The sequence below is a fragment of the Malaclemys terrapin genome, chromosome 16, assembly GCF_027887155.1.
Source record: "Malaclemys terrapin pileata isolate rMalTer1 chromosome 16, rMalTer1.hap1, whole genome shotgun sequence".
Lineage (NCBI taxonomy): Eukaryota > Metazoa > Chordata > Testudines > Emydidae > Malaclemys > Malaclemys terrapin.
In genome coordinates this window covers 26683939-26696566 of record NC_071520.1, presented here as the reverse complement: position 1 = coordinate 26696566, position 12628 = coordinate 26683939, and the positions used below count along the sequence as shown (strand labels likewise).

The 12628-nt window shown below is 42.2% G+C and overlaps 1 protein-coding gene across 14 annotated transcripts in view; it reads right to left on the bottom strand.

The window, feature by feature from the left end:
• TMEM120B (transmembrane protein 120B) overlaps nt 1-8085 on the bottom strand; it is a 65444-nt gene extending 57359 nt beyond the window's left edge. For 11 of the 14 annotated variants that reach the window (XR_008442506.1, XR_008442510.1, XR_008442508.1 and 8 more), the window contains exon 1: nt 7895-8085. Coding sequence is in view for 1 of the 14 variants with exons in the window: in XM_054006215.1 (XP_053862190.1) it covers nt 7895-7963 (69 nt within the window). In the remaining 13 variants the exon portion in view is untranslated. Of the gene's footprint in view, nt 1-7323; nt 7408-7894 lie in introns of those variants that run through there. The other 3 variants (XM_054006219.1, XM_054006218.1, XM_054006217.1) reach the window with 2 other exon arrangements.
• Nucleotides 8086-12628: the final 4543 nt, after the last annotated feature.

Here is a 12628-nt window from a genome sequence, read left to right as displayed (position 1 = left end):
TTTATGTTGGATTTATTGCCCTTGCTAAGTTAGTCTGGGACAAAAGTACACATTAAAACTGCTCCAGCACCAACTATAATTCACCACATTATGGCCACACCAGCTGGCTGAAGCTAAACCCAACCAAGACAGAGGTTATGCTGGTGGGCCCAGGAAAGAACTCCGAAGAGTTTGCAGCTATGGTGCAGTCTTATTTGGTTGAAGGTATACAGCCACAATCGGTCAATTCAGTCTGTACCTAAGGAATGCTCCTGGATTCCTACTGGCACTAAGCTCTCACATTGCAGCATCCATGAATAACGCTTTCTACCATCTCCATCTACCATCGGCTAGGAAACACCATCCAATCCTGACAAATGATGACCTGGCCTCAGTTATTCAGGTCTTCACCTCTCAGCTGGACTAAAGCAATGTGATATACCTGGGCATGAAGCCTTCAGCTCTTAGGACGACGCTCCATCTGATACAGAATGCTGCAGTATATTGCCTTACCAACAAACACATCAAACCTGTCCTCTGCTGTCTACACTGGCTTCCCATAGAATATCAAATCAAGTTCAAGGTCTCTGTCCTGATCTTCAAGTTACACTAGGCCCAGGTCATTGAGTAGCTAGATCAACTAAACCTCTGAGATGAAGACCACGAGCGATAGCTTGCCTCCTCTAGCGCATTGTAAAAAGTTGCATTAAGGGTGAAGCTCCATGGTGCAGAAGACAGAACTTTCTCAGGGGCCACTTCCAGATTGTGAAGTGAATACCTACAGGAACTAAGGAGCATCAAAAACTTCACCAACTTCCACTCCAAGTGCAAGGCATCTTCCTTTAACTTTGCCTTCTCTATCAAACATAGGGGGCAACATGTATTTTTGTGAATTATAAAAAAAATTCACAAGACAAGACACTACTGCAACACACTTCTCCCCCAGGGAGAGAATGGGAGGGATCACACACACACACGACAGATGTAGTCACATCACTTAGCGCTCAGCTGCTATGGTGACGAGTGTGGTATAAGAACTTATACAGAACAATTACGTCTAACAACAAGCATCTGACAGTCTTCTCCCACATCCTCCCAACCTGGAGTGAAAGTGGTTGATCCCACCCACAACAGTCAGAAAACCAAGCTCAACACCAGTTGTGGCAAACCATGATACATATTGGTTAGAATGCTACACAGCCTGCTTTGTTAAAATAGATGTTCTACTCTGTTGACTGCGTCCCCACCAGTAATACAACTGTTTTCAACACAGCCTGAAGACATGACACAACACACCCTGAACAAGCACAACTCATTTCATTGTATAGACACCAAATCCTTGTCCAAACTAAGTCAGAAGCCCTTTTCAAAACACAATTCCAGCCAGACGACACCATTTTCATCTATACACAGTATAATCACAAGCCAAATAGTAACTGTGCTATGGACTAGCTGAGGGAAGTTGGTCGATAAAGAGTTCTGCAAGTGTGTAAGCAACACAAATGCCTGTTTACACTGGGCACAGAAAGCGGCTGAATACTATGAAAGGGTAACCACCCAGTCCTGAACAGAATCTTTATTACATACACATTTCTGTCATGCCAGTCAGTATAGCTGTTGTAGCTGGCAGAGTTCTGATTCCAACAGAAAGGGTGTTCTCCTTACATTCATAATTAACCCCACCCAACTCAGAGGGAGTTCAATTATACACAAAAGTCAATTTAACACATTAGACAGAGCCTTAATATACCCACTGTTATGGCAAATACATTGCCCAAGATTTTCAAAAAAACCATCTGTGCCTACAGTTAGGCTTCAAGTTCAGACTTAGGCACCAAAATAAGTGGCCTGATCTTCAGAAATGCTGAGCACCCAGCAGTGCCAACTGACTTCAAAGGGCACTTCTGGATGCTCAAGATTTCAGAAACTCAGGCCACTTATTTTGGTGCCTAAATCCAACTTCATGCTACCAATTTAAAATCTTAGTCATTGCTTTATAAGATTTTGGACTGGAAAAGAGAAAGGGGTTAAATGTATAAATAAGATGGTGATCAGGTGTTCTTCATGTCCACACAGGGTAGGACAAAAGTAATTGGTTTGCAACAAGGGAGAATTAGGTTAGCTGTTGGGGAGGGACTTTCTAACTATAAAGCATAGTTAAGCATTGGCACGGGCTATGGTTTTAAGAACAAGTTAGACAAACATCTGCCAAGAATGTCCTAGGTATACTTAATCCTGCCTCACATGAGGAGATGGACTAGAAACTAGATGACCTCTTAAAGTCCATTCCAGAACTACATTTCTGTGATTCTATATTTGCATGGCAGGTCTATCCACTAATCACACCTCAAGTAAAGATCAGAAGGAGTTCAATTATACATTTGCCAGTTTTCTTAAGATCATTCAGCAGTACTTAGTGTGGTAAAAATACACAGAAAAAAACATTTGCTTCTTTTCTCATAAGGGTTTAACACATGTTCACCACACACACACACACACACACACACACACACAATCTGAATGCAACACAAATTGTACTGTATACACTGGATTTCAGTTTCAAAACCCCCTGTAAGTAGTGGCAGCAAAGCCATAATCAAAATAACTATCTCCAGGACTGGACACAGCCCCTCAAATTAATTTTTAAGAATCAGTTCTTTAATGGAAGGCAGTTTAAATATTAACTAATTCTGCTTCTCTTGAGCTTGTGCAATCAATTCTTTTGACTGTTTACATTGTCTGGTTAAAAAAAAGTTCATTTCCAAAGGGAGTTAAAATGTTCTTAACTATATTTTACACTCTGGTTCTGCCTTAACTTTCCTTAAAAGACTTTAATTAAAAACACATAGATGTAAAAGATTGCGAGTTCCACAACTGCAGGAAAGCAGACAATTGTTGTAAAATCCACATCAATGTCCATAAGAAAAAAATTTTTTTTTTTTTCAGCAAAGTTATTTACTCATTAAGAAATATCTGGGGAAAGTTTACAAAGGGTCCCTTTTTGCAGTTCAATGGGTGCATGACTCCTATTATGTTAGCTAGCATAATCCAAAGGTCAAATACGTCCCTAGACATTTAACTTCAGTGCATAACTTTCTATGTGGAAAACTCTGTGCTGATCATTTAGGGACTTTAGCTTCTTAGGAGAAAGGCACCTGTGTGAAGTTGATAAGCTCTGCAGGGTTATAAATACTGCAACTTTCCTTGAGTTCATAAGCTCTGCAGTGTCATGGCCTCAACCATTACCCATTTATACAAATGGAAGTCATGTTTCCCTACATATTTGGGAAATCAAAGGTGCATTCTGAGTGTAAATTGCGACCATAATATGATAGCACATTTAAATTTGTGTGTGTTTTTTTAAATAGGTCTGTTCTTCTACTGCACACACCACACTTTTGATTAATTAGGCTTGTGCATGACACATGGACACAGATACACATACACCTACTTACCTCACAGGGCTGTTGCAAGGCTTATTTAGCTGGTATATAAAGACCAGCAATATGCTGACATACCTAGTAGACAGAGATAAATTCTGTGCACATATGCACGCGTGTACGCACACACACTTGATTATTTAGTCACTATGGGGAAAATCCTTAGCCCACATCTTCCATAGATGCATAAGGCCCAACTAGGCAGCAGAACTGGTATGGCTGTGCCACGCAGGGCTGGAAGGAAGAAGGCAGGTTGCCAGGAGCACATGCCATGAGGTTCAGCATTTCCTGTGCACCAGAACTGTGCTCCTCAAGGTTCCAGTGTGGAGGTGTGCCTTGGGGTCCAGAACTATATAGATCCATTGGCTCCTCCCTTCCAGTCAATTAACTCAAAAACACTTTACAAACATTTAGTCTTGACATCCCTCCTACATGTACAGATTGGGAAACCAAGACATGGTAACTAGTAATTTAGGGTGCCCAGCTTCAGACAGCTTAAAGAGGCCTCATTTCTAGAGAGCAGATGATCAGCACTTGGGGGGTGGGGAGAGCCCCTTTAAGATGTCTGAAGTAAGGTACCCAAAAATCACTACTCACTTTTGAAAATTAACATGCAAGTTACTCGCTCAAGGTCACCCATCAAGTCAGTAACGGAGGAATAAACAGAATCCAAGAGTCTTATTAATTATGTGTGTTCCCATAGCACCAAGGGGCCCTAATCATGGCTCAGGACCATGGACCAGCCATTGTACAAACAGAACAAAAAGTCAGTCCCTTCCCCAGAGAGCTTACAATCTGAGTATAAGACAAGAGACAACAGGTGATACATTACAGACAGGGAAATACTATGATACAGACTCTTGATCATCATAATAGGCAGAGTTTACAGGGAACTCCTCCCACGATCACCGCAAGCACATGGAAATGAAGATGCTGCCGATGTTGGCCTCCTGGCACCCCTCGTCTACTACCTGAAGTGCCACAATTGGTCTGTACTAAAGGGCTGGAAAATTGCATACCGGCCCCGCAAGTAAGCACTAGATTGCAGCAGGCTGCCACGCAGGCCTTGGCCACACAACCACCCGCGGCCCCTCCCGGGACAGGAATGTATGTATAGCCGGACAGACAGATGGGTACAGCCCACTCCTCATGAGGCATTACTCTTATTTAATGTCCTCTCCCTCGGACACAGCTACTCGCCTGCTAGGCCTGGGAATGGACTCTGGGAAGGGGGGGCGGCTGCTGTCTGCACCCGGCCACTGGGGGGCAGAAATAAACCTTCAATCTTCGGGGTGGGGGAAGGAGGGATGGCACAAAGGTGCTTGTTGGAAAATGTGAGTAGTGCATGATGGAAGCTGGCACTGTTGATGAGTCAGAGGCAGGAGTTAGCCTCTAAATAGCGAATAAGAGATGACATGTAGGGGGGGGGGGGGGATGTCCATGAAAGGCCTTGAAGGTAAAGAGAAAGTAGCTTGTTTGATGCGACAGAGAAGGGGGAGACAGCGGAGGGACGAAAGGGTCAAAAAACAGGCTACGAAAGTTATCCTTCCAGCAGCATTCTGACAAGTGAAACAAGACAGCATTTGTGAAGGCCAGAGAAAAGGGTGTTGCAGCATTAGAGCCACAAGATGATGAGTGCCCATATGAGAGTGTGGATGGATTGGAAAGCCCATGTCTTAGAAATGTTATGCATAGAGCCCTACTAAATTCATGGTCCATTTTGGTCAATTTCACAGTCATAGGATTTAAAAAAAAAAAAAAACACAACACCAACCACAAATGTAATGATTTCAGATATTTAAATCTGAAATTTCATGGTGCAGTAACTGTAGGGGTCCTTACCCAAAAGAGGTTTATAGAGGAGTCGCAAATTTATTGTAGGAGGGTCACAGTATTGCCACCCTTACTTCTGTGCTGCTGCCTTCAGAGCTGGGTGGCCAGAGAGTAGCAGCTGCTGGCCAAGGGCCCAGCTCTGAAGGCAGCAGCACAGAAGTAAGGGTGGCAATACCGTACCAGGCCATAATTACTTCTGCCCAGCTACTGGTGGCAGCAGCGCCATCAGAGCTGGGTGCCCGGCCAGCAGCCACTGCTCTCTGGCCACACAGCAATGCAGAAGTAAGAGTGGCAAAACTGAGATATTCCCCCACAATAACCTTGCAACTCTAAACTAACTAGACTAGAATAATTATTTATTCAGCACTTGAAAGAAACGTGATTTGCAATAAAAGTGATTTGCCAAATTGGAATTTGGTAGACCGCTGGGGCTCACACACTTACTCTTGCAAGTGTTACTGCAGGGACTTTAATCATCTTAGAAGCTTAGGGTGAGATCTTGATATGGGAACTAAATAACTTTTCATTTAAAAAGACACCCAAAAAAAAAAAAAACCCACCTCTCAACGCCCCTCCTCACCACATACAAATACAGTGCCTTTACATACATGCATCCCATGCTTCCTCATGCCAGACACTGAGGCTATGTAGGGGCATGTGGGCGAACTGCCCTCAGTTCCTTCTCTACACTATTGTGTAGTGTAGAGCAGTAAATAATGAGCCTAGTTTTCATCATGTATGTAGCTGCATTTAGATATAGACACACAGAGATCCATAGCATACATAGGGCACCATTTGTAATCCATCCTGCATACAAAAAGTGCTACTGAAACTACATAGTCCATACAATTTTCCTAGTGTTACGCATTGCCCACCTCGGATACTTTACAGCAGCATCACATAAACACAACATGTAAATTACATATCACATCTGCCTGCCCAGGCTTGCTATTTAATTGTCATTTAATGCAGGCAACAATGCACTGAGACTCCTTCCTCACCTTCTTCCCTTCACATACATTCACACACAACCCTGCATTAAAGTTTCATCCTTGTAATAAATGTTTAGAGCCATGTTTAGTAATGGTGTTACTCCAGCATTATGCCTAAGACTAGCCACTTCTGTGCTGAAGTGCTACAGGATCCCCATGCTTACATCTGCATGAAATGCTTTCTCAGCTTTTCTCCACACAGAATACAGCTACAATAAGCAGCAGAAACAGCTTTTCTGCAATTTAAGAAACAACATTAGAACCACAGACTAACTGGAAAGGATGTGTTAAGGTGAATTCTTCCTGTGTAGCTTGAAAGCTTGTCTTTCTCACCAACAGAAGTTGGTCCAATAAAAGATATTACCTCATCCACCCTACCTCCTAATAAATCTTCAATGCCAAGATTCAAACTACAGCAGATTCCCTAAACAGCAACAGAAACCACAAGGTGTTAGAATCTGATCTTCTGGGAACCAAAATGCACTAGTAGGAGTGAATCAAATTAAATTCAAGCTTGATATAACCAAAGTGTAAAGCAGCATCTGGAAGAGTAATCATCATCATCATCATCAAGTGAACATCTTTTCATATGTCTTATAATGTAAATTCCCCTTCCCCAGCAAATAGTATAAAGTATTGCTATTGAGATTTACAGGTGAACTAATACAGGGGATGCCAAAAGAGCTTTAATTTGGCTGTTGTATTCAAAAACACAGTTTTATGCATAGTATTTTCTTTATTCAACATGAAATAAATTATTCTCTCTCCTAACACTGCAATAATCACCCCATAAATAAAGTTAAATAATACACTCTCCAATAGGAACAGGTATCATGAGAAACTGAAAGGCTGACTAATGGACGCTAAAAAAGTTTAAGGATATTACCTACCACTGAAGTGTTCGTAGGCTTTTTTTTAAATATTGCTGTTCAGTTAATTATTTCATCTGAAGCAGAATGAAAATACACCAAAAGGAATAAATCTAAGAGCTTGTCAGAAACTGTTCAATAAAAAAAAAAAAATCAGAATTATCTTTTTGTACAGAAAGTAGTTTTCTCTAGAAAAAATAAAATCCTTACTCAAGCATCCATGATCCAGTGCAACCTTCTACAGCCTTTTACTTTCTCCAGAAAGTTATTAGCCACAGTGAGCAAAAGGAGGGCTCTAGCTAGCAGATACACAGCATAAATCCTTCCATGCATAGCAAATCCCAAGGCTTTCCCTCCTCAGTTACCAATCACAGGCTTCCTCTAATACAAGCCTAGGTTCATCTGATACTAGAGATAATCAGAACTACCAGGTCTCACTCCAGCTGCGGAGGGTGTCCCTCACAGGGGAAGGCCAAGGGACAATTCATTTTGGGGTATTTTTTTTAAAAAAGGACACCCCCACCCCAACACACACCACTTCTGTCGGTAGTGAAGCGTTTGGGATTTTTAACCGACGTTTTTCAAATCTCCTTCTCTCAATCAGCATGACCCAGCTTGAGAGAGTCCTGCATTAGAAGCCCATTGGCTGGGATGGGGCCCGGTCCCAACCCTCTCTTAAAGCATAGCTCAGGGACACAAAGGGGCGTGGATATAAACACAGCAAAGCAAAGCAAAAGCTTCCCCCCCCATCCCAAAGCAAAACCCTGCCGCTTCCCATCACCTGGAGCTGCTGAAATTCCTCTTCCAGCTCTCGCCACTCTCGCTGATACCTCTCCAACTGCAGTAACATGGTGCAAGGACAGTCAGTCCCAGCCGCGCTCAGCCCCTCAAGGAGGCTCCAGAGAGCTAGAGCGATTTTCTAGCTGCAGCAGCAACAGCGGCGCGAGCTTCCAGCTGGTCTTGGGGCCACGTGCACACCCTGTCCCGACGTCATCATGCGAACCCAGGGGTTGGGCGTGCTCCTGAGCATGCGCGCTCCCACGCTCTGTTTCTCCCCGCCCCCTTGGTCTATGGTAAGGAACAGCGGGGTGGTGTTGCTGCCGCCTTGCGTGAGTCTCTCTGCTGTAGCCGTGATTGTAATGCTTTGGTTGCCCTGCCCATGCACTCAGCACACAACCTGCAGACCCGGATCTCCGCTCATGCAGGACCTCTGTAGCTTTTATAGAAATAAGGAAAACGTTTGCTTAGAACAGCCACTGCTTCCAGCCGCTCCTAAACCTGCCGTCTGTCATTGCCAGCCCAGCCAAGGTCAACTGAGATCTGCCCAAGGACACTTTGCACTGGGAGATGTATTGTTTATTTTCCAGCAATAGATATAATGCAATTAGTGCATATGATAATGATAATTAATAATTCAGTTTTATCTTCTGGAGCATAGGTGGGCATTGGCACTTCAGGGATACAAGGTAAGAGATAGGGCCTGATCAAAGGGAGTCTCATTTTCATAAATTTGTGGAAGCACCAGACTGAAAAATCATACTAGGTCATTCAGCCTGTTCCCCTCCCAGTGTGGGATTATTCCTTTTAGCACACAGTATAGTATTTTAATCATTCTATAATTAAATGTACCAAGCAGTAGGAACTGCATCCCTTGAGAGACTGTACATATTAACAGACGTGACCATATTTTGCTTAGATTATTCTGTTAATGCACAGATATAGTGGAGGGGAAGAATTTAAATTCATAACGTTGCACATGGCCCAAACAGCTAGCCAATATTTGGAACCTTGCTGTGTTGTTTCTGTTAAGAAAAATTGATTATATGAGTCAGGTGTTTCTTTCAGAAATCCAAGCCTGCTTTCTCAGTAAATACTGCCCCCAAAAAGCTCTCATGGCGCCCTCCCAGTGCCACAGTCACACTGCTTCTCTCCTGTTCCCTTGCTTTCTCATTCCTTTCACTCATATAGACAGCCATGTCAGTCCTGGAAAGTATGTACAATATTGCATGACCCTGTTGTTATCTTCAAGGAATAATTAGGATAAATGATCCATTCACTAACTGTATTATTAAATTATTATTAATTATTGCAAACATTTATAAGATACCCATCACTGTAATATCTAGGCTCATGTGGGAAAAACATCACAGCGGCCTAACACTGTAGCATTTAATTTCAGAAAGGGAAACTACACAAAAATGAGGAGGTTAGTTAAGCAGAAATTAAAAGGTACAGCACCAAAAGTAAAATCCCTGCAAACTGCATGGAAACTTTTTAAAGACACCAAAATAGAGGCTCAATTTAAATGTGTACCCCAAATTAAAAAACATTTAAAAGAGCCACCATGGCTAAACAACAAAGTAAAAGAAGCAGTGAGAGGCAAAACGGCATCCTTTAAAAAGTGGAAGTTAAATCCTAGTAAGGAAAATAGAAAGGAGCATAAACTCTGGCAAATGAAGTGTAAAAATATAATTAGGATGACCAAAAAAGAATTTGAAGAACAGCTAGCCAAAGGCTCAAAAAGTAATAGCAAAAAAATGTTTAAGTACATCAGAAGCAGGAAGCCTGCTAAACAACCAATAGGACCACTGGACGATCGAGATGCTAAAGGCGCAGTCAAGAATGATAAGGCCATTGCGGAGAAACTAAATGAATTCTTTGCATCTGTCTTCACGGTTGAGGATGTGAGGGAGAATCCCAAACCTGAGCCATTTTTTTTAGGTGACAAATTTGAGGAACTGTTCCAGATTGAGGTGTCATTTGGAGGAGGTTTTGGAACAAAGTGATAAACTAAACAGTAATGAGTCACCAGGACCAGATGGTATTCATCAAAGAGTTCTGAAGGAACTCAAATGTGACACTGCTGGACTACTAACTGTAGTCTGTAATCTATCATTTAAATCAGCTTCTGTACCAAATGACTGGAGGAAATCTAATGTGACGCCAATTTTTAAAAAGGGCTCCGGAGGTGACCCCAGGAATTACAGGCCGGTAAACCTGACTTCAGTACCGGTCAAACTGGTTGAAACTATAGTAAAGAACAAAACTGTCAGACACATAGATGAACATAATTTGTTGGGGAATAGTCAACATGGTTTTTGTAAAGGGAAATCATGCCTCACCAATCTATTAGAATTCTTTGAGGGGCGTCAACAAGCATGTGGACAAAGGGGATCCAGTGGATATAGTGTATTTAGATTTTCAGAAAGCCTTTGACAAGGTCCATCGCCAAAAGCTCGTAAGCAAAGTAAGCGGTTATGGGGTAAGAGGGAAGGTTCTCTCATGGATTGGTAACTGGTTAAAAGATAGGAAACAAAGGGTAGGAATAAATGGTCAGTTTTCAGAATGGAGAGAGGTAAATAGTTGTGTCCCCCAGGGATCTGTACTGGGCCCAGTCCTATTTAACATATTCATAAATGATCTGGGAAAAGGGGTAAACAGTGAGGTGGCAAAATTTGCAGATGATACAAAACTACTCAAGTAGTTAGTAGTTAAGTCCCAGGCAGACTGCAAAGAGCTACGAAAGAATCTCTCAAAACTGGGTGACTGGGCAACAAGATGGCAGATGAAATTCAATGTTGATAAATGAAAAGTAATGCACATTGAAAAATATAATCCCAGCTATACATATAAAATGATGGGGTTTGAATTAGCTGTTACCACTCAATAAAGAGATCTTGGAGTCATTGTGGATAATTCTCTGAAAACATCCACTCAATGAGCAGCTGCAGTCAAAAAAGCTAACAGAATGTTGAGAATCATTAAGAAAGGGATAGATAATATGATAGAAAATATCATAGTGCCTCTATATAAATCCATTGTACGCCCACATCTTGAATACTGTGTGCAGATGTGGTCGCCCCATCTCAAAAAAGATATATTGGAATTGGAAAAGGTTCAGAAAAGGGCAACAAAAATTATTAGGGGTATGGAACGGCTGCTGTATGAGGAGAGATTAATAAGACTGTGACTTTTCATCTTGGAAAAGATACAGCTAAGGGGGGATGTGATAGAGGTCTATAAAATCATGACTGGTGTGGAGAAAGTAAATAAGAAAGTGTTGTTTACTCCTTCTCATAACACAAGACCTAGGGGTCACCAAATGAAATTAATAGGCAGCAGGTTTAAAACAAAAGAAAATATTTTTTTCACACAACACACAGTCAACCTGTGGAACTCCTTGCCAGAGGATGTTGTGAAGGCCAAAACTATAACAGGGTTCAAAAAAGAACTAGATAAATTCATGGAGGATAAGTCCATCAATGCCTATTAGCCAGGATCGGCAGGGATGGTGTCCCTAGCCTCTGTTTGCCAGAAGCTGGGAATGAGCAACAGGGGATGGATCACTTGATGATTACCTGTTCTGTTCATTCCCTTTGGGGCATCTGGCATTGGCCACTGTTGGAAGACAGGATACTGGGCTAGATGGACCTTTGGTCTGACTCAGGATGGCCGGTCTTATGTTCAAAATATTTTTCTTCCCTGTGTGAGAATAATCCCTCCACCTCTGCTTATTTATCCTTCAAAGATGTCCTGTTCTCACAAGCTTAAAACCATACTGCTCCAGATAATAAAAAAAAAAAACAATCTAGTGAGGTCTCTTGAAGTGGCATGCGAGAGGTCAGATCCTGGTTGGTTGGGTCCACAACCTCCTCTGCAGTAGCTAGTGTGTAGTACAGTGTCTGGAGGCTAGTGTCTGGTGCTGAGTCCATCATCTACTTCCAGAACGCTTATTCTCCACTCCCAGTACTCCAGCCACCAAACCTAGAGTGCCACAACTGCTCACCCATCCCCTTTATTTCTCCACCCCACTGCTCTATTAATGGTAGGAGATATAATTTAGCCTCTTGTGTGTTTTGCACACTATACTCCTTAGCAAATGTTTCAGTCAATCATGGTCTGAGAGTAATACAACATTTTGTAAAATGTAAAAATATAGTCAGAGTATATTATATTGGGATTAGCTGGTTTCATACATATTTCCTTATTTTCTTGCATGTGTAACTGTTTGTGTATTGTATCAGAGGGGTAGCCGTGTTAGTCTGAATCTGTAAAAAGCAACAGAGGGTCCTGTGGCACCTTTGAGACTAACAGAAGTACTGGGAGCATAAGCTTTCGTGGGTCAGAACCTCACTTCTTCAGATGCAAGTAATGGAAATCTCCAGAGGCAGGTATATATCAGTGTGGAGATAACGAGGTTAGTTCAATCAGGGAGGGTGAGGTGCTCTGCTAGCAGTTGAGGTGTGAACACCAAGGGAGGAGAAACTGTTTCTGTAGTTGTTTGTGTATTGTTCAGTATCAGCAACTGTTTCTTATCTCTGTGGCTGTTGAAACTTCCCCTGATGAAGTCTAAGCAGATCTGAGATGACAGAATCAGGACCCAAGGATCTTTTATACAATTTCATGTCCTCTTTGACAAGTTGGGATTTCCTCATGGAACAAAAGGTAATTAAGATGACTTTGAAGGAGGTCCACCACCAGTACTTAGCTATACGAATTAACATAAGGCCATTTG